Source organism: Rhipicephalus microplus, chromosome 1, assembly GCF_043290135.1.
Source record: "Rhipicephalus microplus isolate Deutch F79 chromosome 1, USDA_Rmic, whole genome shotgun sequence".
Lineage (NCBI taxonomy): Eukaryota > Metazoa > Arthropoda > Arachnida > Ixodida > Ixodidae > Rhipicephalus > Rhipicephalus microplus.
Genome location: NC_134700.1, coordinates 243,318,898 through 243,332,088, shown reverse-complemented (window position 1 = coordinate 243,332,088; position 13,191 = coordinate 243,318,898). Strand labels below are relative to the sequence as shown.

The 13,191-nt window shown below is 45.3% G+C and overlaps 1 protein-coding gene across 1 annotated transcript in view; it reads right to left on the bottom strand.

The window, feature by feature from the left end:
• The window catches only part of LOC142813830 (retinol dehydrogenase 13-like), a 28,094-nt gene continuing 14,903 nt past the window's right edge, over window positions 1-13,191 (bottom strand). The window contains exons 5-8 of the mRNA XM_075891765.1: window positions 12,961-13,155; window positions 10,554-10,663; window positions 7,045-7,129; window positions 1-2,287 (exon numbers count right to left, since the gene is read on the bottom strand). Coding sequence (XP_075747880.1) covers window positions 2,238-2,287; window positions 7,045-7,129; window positions 10,554-10,663; window positions 12,961-13,155 — 440 coding nt within the window. The 3' untranslated portion in view covers window positions 1-2,237. The remainder of the gene's footprint in view (window positions 2,288-7,044; window positions 7,130-10,553; window positions 10,664-12,960; window positions 13,156-13,191) is intronic.

The window sequence follows — 13,191 nt, the reverse complement described above, 5'->3', positions numbered from 1 at the left end:
TACCGACTTCCAACAGAGATTTATTGCGCAAACGCGAAATATAAAGGCAGAAAATAGACAAAAGAAGACACGTGATACATAAGGTAAAATGATGACTAGGGGTTGCAGGCTTTTTAAGGTGTTAACACTGTAGATGTGTGACTTCTTTATCAAGTAACTAGATGGACCGTCAACTAACGCTAGAACGGCCCCGCTTGATAAGGGCGAATGCTTCAATGATCTCGTGCATGCGCTGGTCCGAACGCTTTCTGATGATGTTGGCTTGATTAAAATTCAGATTGTGATTGCATGACCTGCAATGCAGCGCGACGTTGCTGCCTTGCTTTGGCTTGACATATTTGGCGTGCACCCTGAGGCGAAGGCAGCGTCCCTGCGTAAGAGTGGCCGCAGCTCAGAGGGATGTTAAAATGACTCCCTTGACGCAAGTGGTAACGGGCTTCTTGTGTTTTTAGGAGTGAAGATCCTCTTAGATTAACGTTGATCCGCGTCAAGTGTAACCGGCACTATCTCCCGAACAGTATAATAGATGGTGCTGTCTCATAAACGTACACACAAACTGCAGTTGAATGAGAATATTATAGATGGCGCTGTACCGCTACCCTATGATTAGCTGCTGCACGGGCTGTGCCTAGGGGTGCGGGGAACGAGTGCCTCTCTTTGTCATTTGTGTCGTCAACGTACGTGCTGGATCGTTGTTGGGGCATACACGAAGTGGAGAGGCGGGCGCGGAGGTCCACGGCGGCTTGTGCTCATCGCCAGACAGACAGACAGACAGACAGACAGACAGACAGACAGACAGACAGACAGACAGACAGACAGACAGACAGACAGACAGACAGACAGACAGACAGACAGACAGACAGACAGACAGACAGATGGATGAATGCACGGACAGACGCGTCGCTTTACTAATCATCATTCACTCCGTGGGCGTGCTTTGAGTTTTTTCTAGCACGCTTTTTTTGAAGGTTCCCACTCTAACCTATACTTCACCCAACTAACCAATACTTCACCCGCACTAACCAATGCCTGCACTAACCAATTCTTCAACGGCATTTCAATCTCGTGCGTGCACGACATTATTGAAGTGCATTGCAGGGGCCGATCCAGCGATTCTCCTCTTTACAATGTTTGAGTGGGCTATCATGAGAATTGATTGATTTGTGGGGTTTAACATCCCCAAACCATCATATGATTATGAGACATGCCCTAGTGTAGGGCTCCGGAAATTTAGGCCACCTGGGGTTCTTTAACGTGCAACCAAAGCTAAGTACACGGGCCTACAACATTTTCCCCTCCATCGAAAATACGGCCGCCGCAGCCGGGATTTGATCCCGCGACCTGCGGATCAGTAGCCGAGTACCTTAGCCACTGGACCACCGTGGCGGGGCCAATCATGAGAATGACAAGAGGCTTTTGCTAGTGCGAGGTGCATACCTCTAGCATAGATGTTAATTTCTGAACAAAATAAGCAGGTCAAGAAACCACAATGCGCCATTCTCCGACAGCTCCTTTGTGTGCGTGAGGCTATTCATTGTTTTCCCAAAGATCTCATGAACAATCTGCACTACTGTACAGTGGCATAGCCAGGGGGGGGGGGGCAGACTGGCTCGTTGTCACAGTGACTGATGTGAATATCGTCACAGTGATTGATGTGAAGTTACATTTGAGATGCTACGCGTGAAGCCTGATGAGCCATTGATAGTTTTTAGTGCTCTAGGAAAGAATGAAGGAGAAAAGAAACGCCGGTCACCAAGAAACTTGGTGACCAGTGCGGCGAGCTGTGGGCATAAGGAGAGCGAATAGGTGAAAGAAGGCGCGACATATATGGAGGGAACGGCGTCAAGTTGCACTCGGTCGGCCGGGATGAAGTGCACGTTATGCGAAGCATGGATGAGTGGCACTGTTATTCTCAATGAGTTAGAGCAAACTTGAGATACTGCGGCCGAGTCACAGGTTGCAGATGCACATTTCGACCTGACGAATGACTCAAGTATTTTTCTGCGAGCATTGCGTAAGTACCCTTTGAAAGCCCAAGCAACAAACACCTTTAGTCTTCTGATTCACGTTTTCAATGCTGGAGAGTTAATGCGTAGGGAAAAAACTATAGCCCGAGTAGCTGCTGGGAAGAGCGTAGTAAGTGTTCGGCGAGGTGGTGGTCGGCCAAGTGCGCGCTCCGGTATCGAGGCGCGGCAGGCGCGCAGTTCTCGAAGTATTCGCCGCTCGTGTTCGCCAGCTCAGGATCCACGGCAAGCCGCACCGATGTCTGCGCTCCTTCCAGCGGCGTCTGCGCCAGAAAAGCATCAGGAATTTGCGTAGGTCAGCAAAAAAATGTGCGGCTCACTCAGCCTAACTGAAGAAATATGTTTTTCCTCGAGGGCTCACTTGGACTCCGACTCCCCAAATGTTTCCTCAACCGGACTCACTCAGACTCAAGCTCACTAAGAATTTTCTCAGTGTACGCATTTGCTAACCTATGTTCTGGTGAGTCGGCTGCATTGTACGTATTGAATGTTGCATTTTTACACTTTCTCCTTTTAATTTTTTTTTGCTTTGTGCCAAGTTACGATGTTTTCTTTCACTATTGAATTGATTTTTGAAACTGCTTGTGTGTGCCCAGCTGAGCAACTCCTGTTTTGGCATGTGTGCTAACAGGATGAATAAATAAAAAAACAAACAAATAAAAAATTTTGAAGCCCTTATGCAGAACTCAATTTGCCATCTCACCATATGTAATTTTTCGACGTCATTTCCGTAACGGAAGTACATCCACTGAAGCCTTGGGGTAACATGGCTTAAAACGCTTTCATAGTAAAAAATAAAGGCAAAAAAACGGATCAGGTCTAGTCATGTATCGTACAGGATAGCGGGTGAGTAGGACCGGTTTGGCAACCAGTGTTCTCCTCCTTTCTGGAATACGCGCGACGGTGCTAGCCACCCTAACGGTGTGCAGTGTTCGGGCAGGTGCTTGAATAAGTGGCGTTGAATCAGAAATTATTTTATTATGTCATGCGGGAGCGTTACAAATTGTTAATATGCAGAAGGAATTTGTCGAGGAATTTCGAAGCGTTTTAGGTCAACCAGCGGATTTTCTTCTTCCTTGCCATGTAAACGAGCGAAAGGCCAGCGGGACTGTGCCGTTTTCGTTGTTGTAACAATTACGAGAAAAAAGAAGGAAATTGCTGTCTGAATACATGCGACGTGAATCACCAAACGCGGAATGTTTGCGGCTGCGAACTCTCCAAGGTACATTGTTTGTCTTACCTGCAGCATACGGGTTTGGAATAGGCAAGGTGTCGCAAGATATTTATGGTGCTCAGTGTTCGAAACAGTTGGACAATTATCGGATGGCCAGATAGCCGAATAAACATAAGTGATATTTCTGAGCATAAGTGATAAACACAATAATAACGTTAATAAAAATAAGTGGTTGTGCGAGATATTTCTCGCTCGGCCCTATCCACTATGTGAGTGCGAAACTCCAAGCAGCACTCGTGGACTGACATTCCTAAGTAGTGACGTATATTGTCGGTTAATTTTAATCAAAGCTAAATATGATGTGTCTGGCGTGATAGCTCGGCTCAACGCGGAGGTCGCTGCAGTTGATCTAGTGATACTAATACTAGTTCGGTCAAGAAATCCCCCGCGTCATAGCTGCGCTACCGGCATCAAACATTTAAATTGAGCTCCGTACCGGCCTTGCGAAACCCAAACATTCAGTGAACACTTCATTAAAAAGAACGGGGTGGGATCCTTGTTGTGAGGCTACAACTTCCACAAGACAGCTGAGTGTATCGCAGTTCGCAGACGACATACGATATGAAAGCCGAGCACAAAGAAAAAAAAGTTTTTTTTTGTAGCTTTGCGTGAGTTGAGCAATGTTTTCTTACTGCTTGAGGAAGACAATTTTTTTTACATGTTCACAAACCATGTCCGAAGATTCATGCAGTGATATTACACATAGTTAGTTCTCTTCTAAGTAATGAAACAAAACCACGTTGTTACGCTTGCCTAGTGTAAAAGGGCTAATTTTGTTGCTTAGATTTGCAAATGACAACACTAATAAAAATGTCTGGAGTGTTACGTGTCACAATTACGATATCACAATGAGAGACTCCGTAGTGGAGTGATTTGGGAATTTCGGCCATCTGACGTTCTTTAACGGGCACTGATGACATCGCACCGTACACGGGCCTCTATATCATTTCACTTCTACCAAAATGCAGCTGCAACGACCGGGATCGAAACCACGACCTTCTGGTTAGCAGCTGAGCACCCTAGCCACTGTTCCACAGAGGTGGATTGCAAACGACAACACATAATTCGCAAAAAAATACAATACAGGTGGTAGATGAAGTGATTAAAAAAATTAACACGGATCCCCTTCGATGCCGATCATGTAGACTCCAGTCCAGTCCGGGCACACACTTTGTGCCTCGTCTAAGTAGTGCGCTCTCATTTCAAAACAAGGGTTTGAATCCCGGCTGCGGCGGCTGCATTTCCGATGGAGGCGGAAATGTTGTTGGCCCGTGTGCTCAGATTTGGGTGCACGTTAAAGAACCCTAGGTGGTCGAAATTTCCGGAGCCCTCCACTACGGCGTCTCTCATAATCATATAGTGGTTTTGGGACGTTAAACTCCACATATTGATCAATCAGTCAATCATTTCAAAACAATCATGTATCACCAACTCACCCAATCAACCATATTGACAGAAGAAACTTTCTAAACATCTTCGACTGATCATCGCCGAAAGGCCATCCAATATCAAACTACTTTAATAGAAGGAAAGAAAGAAAGGAAAGATTAAAAAAAGCGCGCTGGCATGCCGACATCAGCGTCGTTTTTACGCACCAGCATCCACCTGTAAACAGCTGCATTTTTGTACACAACGGAGGGGGGGGGGGCACTAAGCGAGTGAGTAATAAGTAGTCTTTGAAAAGCCTAGAAACAAGACGAAAACAGATTGTGAGCAACAAACAGATGCCGTTCGTGCCGCGACATCGAGACTGCGCGCCACGACCACGCAGAAGTGGTAGTTGGTGTGACAGCATAAACAAAGCAAAACTGCTAGCCGGCTGTAGTTGGAACGAATTCATCTTTTAGCCGCTTTGCGCGAGACAAAAAAAGACGAACAAAGGAGTGTGAGCAAACGAGCGCCATCGAACAACTTGTTTATTTTTGAAAATGCATCTGCACAGTAGCCAACATGATCTGTGCGCTCTCGTCAGAAAAGCACATCACTCGCGCATTTAACAAACACGTATGATCGAGAGATCTGAGAGGCGGCGACAGGTAAGGCATTTCAAGGATTGCCTGATGGTGGCCTGTACGTCTTCATCCCAACGTCTTTTCAATGTTAACGTCTTTGTGAGTGGTGCAGACAAAGAAATTTGTTGACTGAGGTTCTGTGGAACGACGTGCGTCACAACCTGCCGAATAAGAAGAAAAAAGAGATAGCCGAAGGAAGCCTTATAATACTAGAAGGTGCAAAGGTGGAAAAGCGACATCAAAAAGTTTTCAAGGGGGCACCAAAGCTTTGCGTGAAAACATTTTCGGGTGTGTCCGTGAAAAAGAAAAGGAATAGTGTCTCATGGAGTGTGTGGACGTGGTGGCCAAGGATGAGGTGAGCCGTAGTTTTAACACTAACGCCGACAGGACTGAAAAGTGTTTGGCCGATGCATAACTTCGTGTTGTACAGGCAGACAAAGAAGGCTTTTTTGTCGTTTTATCGAACGATTTTTGTTTAGATAAGGCTCCCCAGGCAGTGAAAAAGTAAAGAAATGCGACGTAGATGTATACAACGTAAAAAGAATGCAGTGGATCTACTAAAAAAAAGTGCAGTCAAGCTCGTGTCATAAGTAAAAAAAAAAACTCGAAAAGAATGAAATCGGACATAATTGTTTTTCTGCTCATACACATAAGGAATGTACTCAGGTTTTTGTAATGGGATTCCTGCAGAAAATGAATGGCTTGGTGGTACCAGATCTGTTCATATTGGTCAACTCTGAAGGACTTGTTAAGTTTCAGACGTCGGATAGTTTAAGTGGTTGCAACGGGAGGTTCAGTGCAGACGTTCAGGACCTTCTTTATTGCTTGCCGCGAGGACTCCTGATGAGCTTGGTTAATGATTGCCTAACAAAGGAGAAAGACGAATTAGTATTCAGCAACGGACGTGAGATGACTGTGGCGTATTTCCTAGAACTTCAGAATTTTTACTTACGCCATACTTTTGCAGGGCTCTGTGATGACACAAGCAAAGGGTGTGATCATTGGATCTAAAGTAGCTCCCATTCTTAGGAGCATTTTTCTGAGAGGCGTTGACAGAGAGTAGGGAAGTGATTTGACAGGAGAGAGAGAGAAGGAATGTAGGAAAGGTTGGGAGGTTAACTACACTATGCGTCCAGTTTGCTACCCTACACATGGGGAGGGGGAGAGGGGAGTAAAAGAGAGAGAAGATTAGACACATGCGACATCACTAACGCACAAAGTATACAGATGTGATCACTTAGTTTTTGGGCAAGATGAGCAGCAGTTTGAGAATAGTGCGGTAGTAGCCTTGCCCCGCCGTGGTGATCTAGTGGCCAAGGTACTCGGCTGCTAAACCGCAGGTCGCGGGATCGAGCCCCGGCTGCGGCGGCTGCATTTTTGATGTAGGCGAAAATGCTACAGGCGTGTGTGCTCAGATTTGAGTGCACGTTAAAGAACCCCCGGTGGTCAAAATATCCGGAGTGCTCCACTGCGGCGTCTTTCATAATCATATGGGTGTTTTGGGACGTTGAACTCCACATATCAATCAATGTGGTAGAAGGCTTCAATCCTCGCGGAAAGGGCTCAAGGTTCACGTCGGAAGTTCCCATTGACAACAATTGCGGATTTCTTGATGTCAAGATAGAATTTCTACTGGGACACGTGTGCCGATATTTCTCGCCCAGAGCGGAAAAACTGCTTTTGAACATCACCTTTAACCATTCTAGACATCAAAAGAGTGACATTGTCATGTCTCGTTTCCATTCAGCGCAGAAAAAAAATCGTGTGTTCATACCGCTGACACCACGTTTCTCGAGCAAGTTGATCGGTTGAGTGAGGCAGGGGACCCGCTCACTGCGATGAAGGCCTCGTGCGCTAGGCTAATGAAAAAAAAACAAACAAACAGGAAAATGAACTACATATGTAAATCCGAGACAAAGGTGCTCAAGCTCCAAGGTAGCAGTGATTCCGTATGTTCATGGCATTTTACACAGGCTTGAAAAGGCGGCAGTAAACTACGGAGTACAAGTGGTGTTTGCAGCCGAAAACAAAATAGGGGGCGTGTGTTTTAAGGTTAAAAAAATGTTTGAAAATGAGGAAGGAGCAATAAAGAAATGTAACATTAAACATTCATGTAAAAACCAGTTCGTATATTGCGCGAAAAAAATTTGGTATACTACAGCATCTCTATGGCGTGTGGTCATGCGTACGTGGGGTAGACTGGGAGATTCTGCACACTTGTACACTCCCAAAAAGCCGCCCGAGCACGCATATGGATGTGCATTGTCAGGAATGTATGAGTACACCTCAGTCAAGCAGCGCTAGCGTTTAGTTCAAACACCGGAATAAAATAGTGAGGGAAATTTTTCAAGCCCATTGGATTGAAAAACTAAACGCAAATTGCGTCAGCCATCTTTCCATTGCTTCATTTGGCAACGAAATTTCATTCCTTTCTTCATAACTTTAGTGACCATATTTTATCCTTCCTAGTTGTTTGCTAGATGTGCATTGCATTTGACGTAGTCTGTTGCTTTGGACGCTCTGATCGGAGAAATCACGATCACACATGTTTGCTATATGCGCTAGTGACGTGTTTTTTTTTTTTTTGACGAGAATGAGCGGACCGTGTTGGTTACTTTAGCAGATGCATTTTCAAAAGTAAACCAGTTGTTAGATTGCCCTCATTGTCCCTTCGTCCCCGGTTGTCTTGTGCGAAGTGGCTAAAAGGTGACACATAAAAGAACTGTGAATGAAAAAATAATACATTTGGACGTTACATTTCACTAAAAAATTAATTATATGTCGAAAAGGTGCCAGCACTTGCTTGCCCTGTTAAAACAAGTCAAAATATTTGCACGTTTCTTTAAAGGAAAGACAGTTCCGAAAATATGTCACATGCACCACTGTGATCACGTTAGCGCCATCCTATATAAACAAAAACTTCGATTCAACTGATCAGACCTCTTGAAGTCTCACAGACTCAATTTCTACCAAGACTGGATCATTTCATACAAAATCTAGCACGTGAGAGTGAGAAAAAAGCGTGGCTGATTCCTCTATATAGGAATCAGTATAATAAGAAAGTGAAACGTGTTTTTACAAATGTAGTTGAGCGTTTATTGTTTATTGTTTCAGCAACAGCAACAAATGGCGAAGTCAGGTTAGGAACATCAAGCAGCTCGAAACTTATAGCGCACACTTCGAGCAAAAAGCATGCATGAAATGAGCATACACAGGACGAACGCGGACTAACCACAGTCACAGCTCAACACTTAATTTATATGTAGGGTTTAACGTCCCAAAACCACCATATGTTTATGAGAGACACCGTAGTGGAGGGCTCCAGAAATTTCAACCACCTGGGGTTCTTTAACGTGCACCCAAATGTGAGAACACAGGCCTACAACATTTCCGCCTCCATCAAAAATGCAGCCGCCACAGCCGGGATTTGATCCCGCGACCTGCGGGTCGGCAGCCGAGTACCTTAGTCACTAGACCACCGGGGCGGTGCCAGCTCGGCACTTAAAGCGTGCTTTCCTAATAGAAAGAAAGACGCATGAAACGAGCGCACAAGAGACACAGGACAAGCGTGAACAACTGCCACAATTCTTCCTGCGTCGTGTTCCAGCAGCGCGTTCCTTTCGTAAACGTAATCGTGGCAGAGGTGGCAGAGTGCAAAGTGACCTTGGCCTTCTCCCGAATTTCGAGTGTGATAAACGCGCGCGTAGGAGAGATAACGTGCGGCGCTGCGTGGAGACGACGACCTTTAGAGCGCACCCATCGTTAAAGTCAACGCGAGCCTGTCGCGCCATCTCCCCACTGATAATGAAAGCGCGCGAAAGTTTCAAAACTCTGAGGACTGCCAAACACTTTATGGTGTATATAAATGGCTTGCCGTTAGCATACCAGACAACATACGCTCTGTGGCGTAGTGGCTTGCGCCGCGCGCTAAGAGTCGAGCCGTTGCTTGTTTGATTCCGTGTGACAGATAGATACTTGCCTTCTGATTTTTTTTCTTTGCCATCTTTTAGTATATATTTTTGAACGTCACTTCCGTGACGGAAGTACGTCAGCGGAGCCGTTGTGGACCCTGGCATAAAACACTTTCACGTTAAAAAAAGAAAGTGATTGCAACCGCAGTCAAACGCATAGCTGCTGCACCATGAACAACACAAACACGAAGCTTCGCATAATCTAGTACTTTACACGACTAGAGATGGCGTCGCCCGCTAGGCAATATGTCCTCGCCCGCAAAAAAAAAACAAACAAACAAAAAGCTCAGTAGCATGGAATGGGTAGGACAGAGGAAGATGGCTAAAAGACTAGCCAAGTCAGGACGAGCCATAAGTGCCCGCAAGCTATGCGGTGACTAGCCTTGCCCGATTAAATGCAAGCTGCGCAAAAAATAAATAACTTATCATCACAGTGACTTATGAGTAATTTTTGGTCACAAGCTCTCTCTCTCTCTCTTTCTAAAGCGAAAATTCACACGGCCGTGCGAAATGATAACTCGGCGTTGCACTGTACACATAAATTAGCCAAGCGCCACCACTCGCCACGGGTTTACTGAAGGAAGGAAGAGAGGAAAGGAAAGCCGGGGATTTCAACCAGTCTAGAAAGACCGGTATGCTACCCTACGCTTGACAAAGGGACGAGACGAGTTTTAAAGATGGAGAAAGAGAGAGATAAAGAGAGAGCACGCGCACACAGTCCCACTTCATAGTCATCATAACACCATAAGTCTATAATCACCGGTGCAGGTCTATTGCCTTCAAAAAGTTGAGCACCGGCTTCCTCCACTGAAGATAAAGAAGTGAACAGGTGGGTGGCACAAACTTAGAAAAGGGCTTCAAGTGAAGATAGATTTTAGGTCCATGGTGGAAACTGTGATAAACTTTCGTGGCTCTGTTTCGGGACATTGTCACAGGAGCGCATTCTACGCAGTTCGCGATATTGTTCAGGCTGCCAAGCGTATCACTCTATAAATCTCCACTCTAATAAATGCTGTTGTGTCGCAATATTACGTGTTTTAACACATGGATTCTGAATGGTTGGGTGAAGTAAACGCAGCTGTCTGGTCATCTCAAAATCTCAAAATTTCGCTTTTTCTTTTCTTCTCTCTCTTTCTCTGGTCTTTCTTACTTTATTCGCATTTCAATATAAGTCTATTGATAAGTATTGTTGTAATGATCATAAGAAAGTTACGCTCCAGAGTGGACATATGCCATATTTCAGAGCAATCAAATCAAATCAAACAAATTGGTACCCCTGTACATACATAGAGAATTAATGGTTGGGGCTCACCTTTCCTTTGATGCTGAGCACGAAGTCGAAGAGGAACTTCCGCAGGCCCGGTCCCTCGTCCACGATGTGCGTCTTGACGGCACCGGGGTGGACGGAGTTCACCGTCACGCCTGCGCAATTAGCACTCACTCAGCGCGCTGGTGGTTTCTCGTTGTGACGCTAACGCAGTTTTTTGTTTGTTCCTGCCAGCTGTGAAATATGTATCTGCAGAAAACAAGTGGGCGCACGCGCAGCAGGAGTTTGGTAAGCCTCACTACCGAGTACAGCAGGTGTGAACGTTAAACGAGAACTCTGTGTGGCCAAGTGGGGCATGTGAAACGCGGGAAACAGAGAGTGGGAGTAAGAAAGACATGGGAAGGAACAGAAGATAGAGAAAAAAAACACCTCAAAACAAAGAGAAAGCGACAAAAAAGGAAAAATAAAACATAAAGCGAATAAAGACATAAAAAGATAGAAAGACAGAGGAAAACGTAGAAAGAGAAAAACAGCAAGCACATCAAAAAGACAGAAAAAAAAAACAGGAAGAGCAAGAGAGAACGAAAGATGAAGAAGTGGAGAGAGAGACAAAAAAAGAGAAGGCAAACATAGAGTAAAAAAGAGAAAGAAATAGAGATAGAGGAGAAGAAATGAATAAAAGCAACAGACACCAAAAAAAAAAATGTGGTTTATGCACTTTCTAGAAATCGTTACAATAACACGAAAGTAAAACGTGTCGTCGCAGGCGTAGTTGAACACTCATAGTGCATTTTTTTCACCACAAATGCGAAGGAACGAATGGTGCAGTAACGAATTGCAATGCCACGTGAGGGGTGGCAACTAGCTCGAAACTTGCAGCGCGCACCTCAAGCGGAAAGCACGCACGAAATGAGCATGTATAGACAGGACCAGTGCAGACGAACAGCTGTTAGAGCTCGAGGCCTAAATCACGCTGCTCAAAACAGAAAGACGCACAAAACAACGCACAACTATACACAGGATGAGTGCGAACATATGTCACAACTCTTACTTCGTGGGTAAGCAGCGCGCCCTTCGTAAACGGGGCCACGTGATGGGATCCGGCAGCACTTTCGTATTAAAAAAGGAAACCTAAAAAAAGCAGAGAGAAAGAAAAAAGAAAGAGGAACAAGGAAGTACTACCAGCTACGCTCTTTCTATTTTTTTCCGAGCGACCAATAGCCTGCCAGACATTGTGACATGCTACTGTCCAGTGAGGCGAGCAGTGACTGACACTCTTGTTTATTAAGCAGCAACTTCTGGTCGACCAGGAACATCCAATTTGTGTAAAATAAAAATAGTTCTTTTACGATCATCCAATGTTCGCGCAAGGTGTTGCGAAATGCATTGACGCTACAAGTAGGAGGACGTTGAAGTGGATACAGAAACGTGCAACGCGTGCCTAGCATGCTGTAAGCACGTAAGCATCCATGTCACGTATTCTAGCATGTTACGAAAACATCATAAGAAATACGAACAGCGCGGTACCTGCGGCCCTGCGCACTTCGCTGTTAAGATTAGTTTTTATCATACTGTCACCTTAATGGGACGAAGGACTGCCTTTCTACGCATAATGCGCGAGTTTAATGTGTTTTTGTCAACAGATAGGCTACAAGCGCTTTAAAGAAATCTGCCAGATACCACACATTGTAGAAAACATTGAAATGCGAAGTAGCCAGCAAAGAGTTTCATAAATCGCCTTGTTTGTCCTTGAGCCAGATGAAAGTCATTCATATCACGAAATGGAGTTCAACATACATAACATGTTTGTCATGCATGCATGCTCATAGAACCTGGTATATGTCAGGCGAAAAAATGCACTTACGCCTATTCTGGTACAGATAGCGCCTAAACTGTCATTTATGTTCGCAAACCCGCGTCATACCGCACTAGTTTTGGTATACATTCAGTGATAATTTGCTCCTTGGCCGAGTGCGCTTCGGCTGCCGATTTTGAGCGAGTTTAACTCCAGCATGAGCAAGTTTTGGAACGTGTGCCTGTGATGGCCGCTTCTTGCTGTCATAACTGAATAAGAAACAGTCAAATAAAATTGCACCTGACGGAAAAAAACTGGTTATCAAACGCTGCTCGTGATGCTCTGCAGCAGATACCCACTGGGGAATTTTCGTGGAACTTGAATCCCAAGAAAAAAGTACTTAGCATCCCATCATATTTACTATTTTGCGGTGCCTGGTTACATGAGCCAAACAGCCTATGTATGTCACACATATGATGAGACATCTGAATGACGACGATGTCTCAGACGTCGTTTATATGCTGAGCGAAGTCAATTCTTCATTGTTTTTTTTTTGATCCACCATTGAGTTCCGGCAGTTGCCGCCACCACCGAGACATGGAATTTGTGGTGGTATGTTCGAACCATCACCTCCACAGAACCAAATCAGTGGCGTACCAGTGCCTCGAAGCCTGTCAGCCAGTGCGATTGTGACCAAGCAGAGTGCCAGCTTGGCGTTCCCGTAGAGGGCTGTGGGATTGGTGACCAGGTTAACGCCTCGCGCCATCTGCCTCACGTCTCCAACTTGTCCCAATCGGTGGTAGTCGGAGGACACGTTGATGATTCTGCTCGGCGAACTCTTCTTCAGCAAGTCTGTGCAGAAACACCAGTCACCTATGTTGTCCTTTA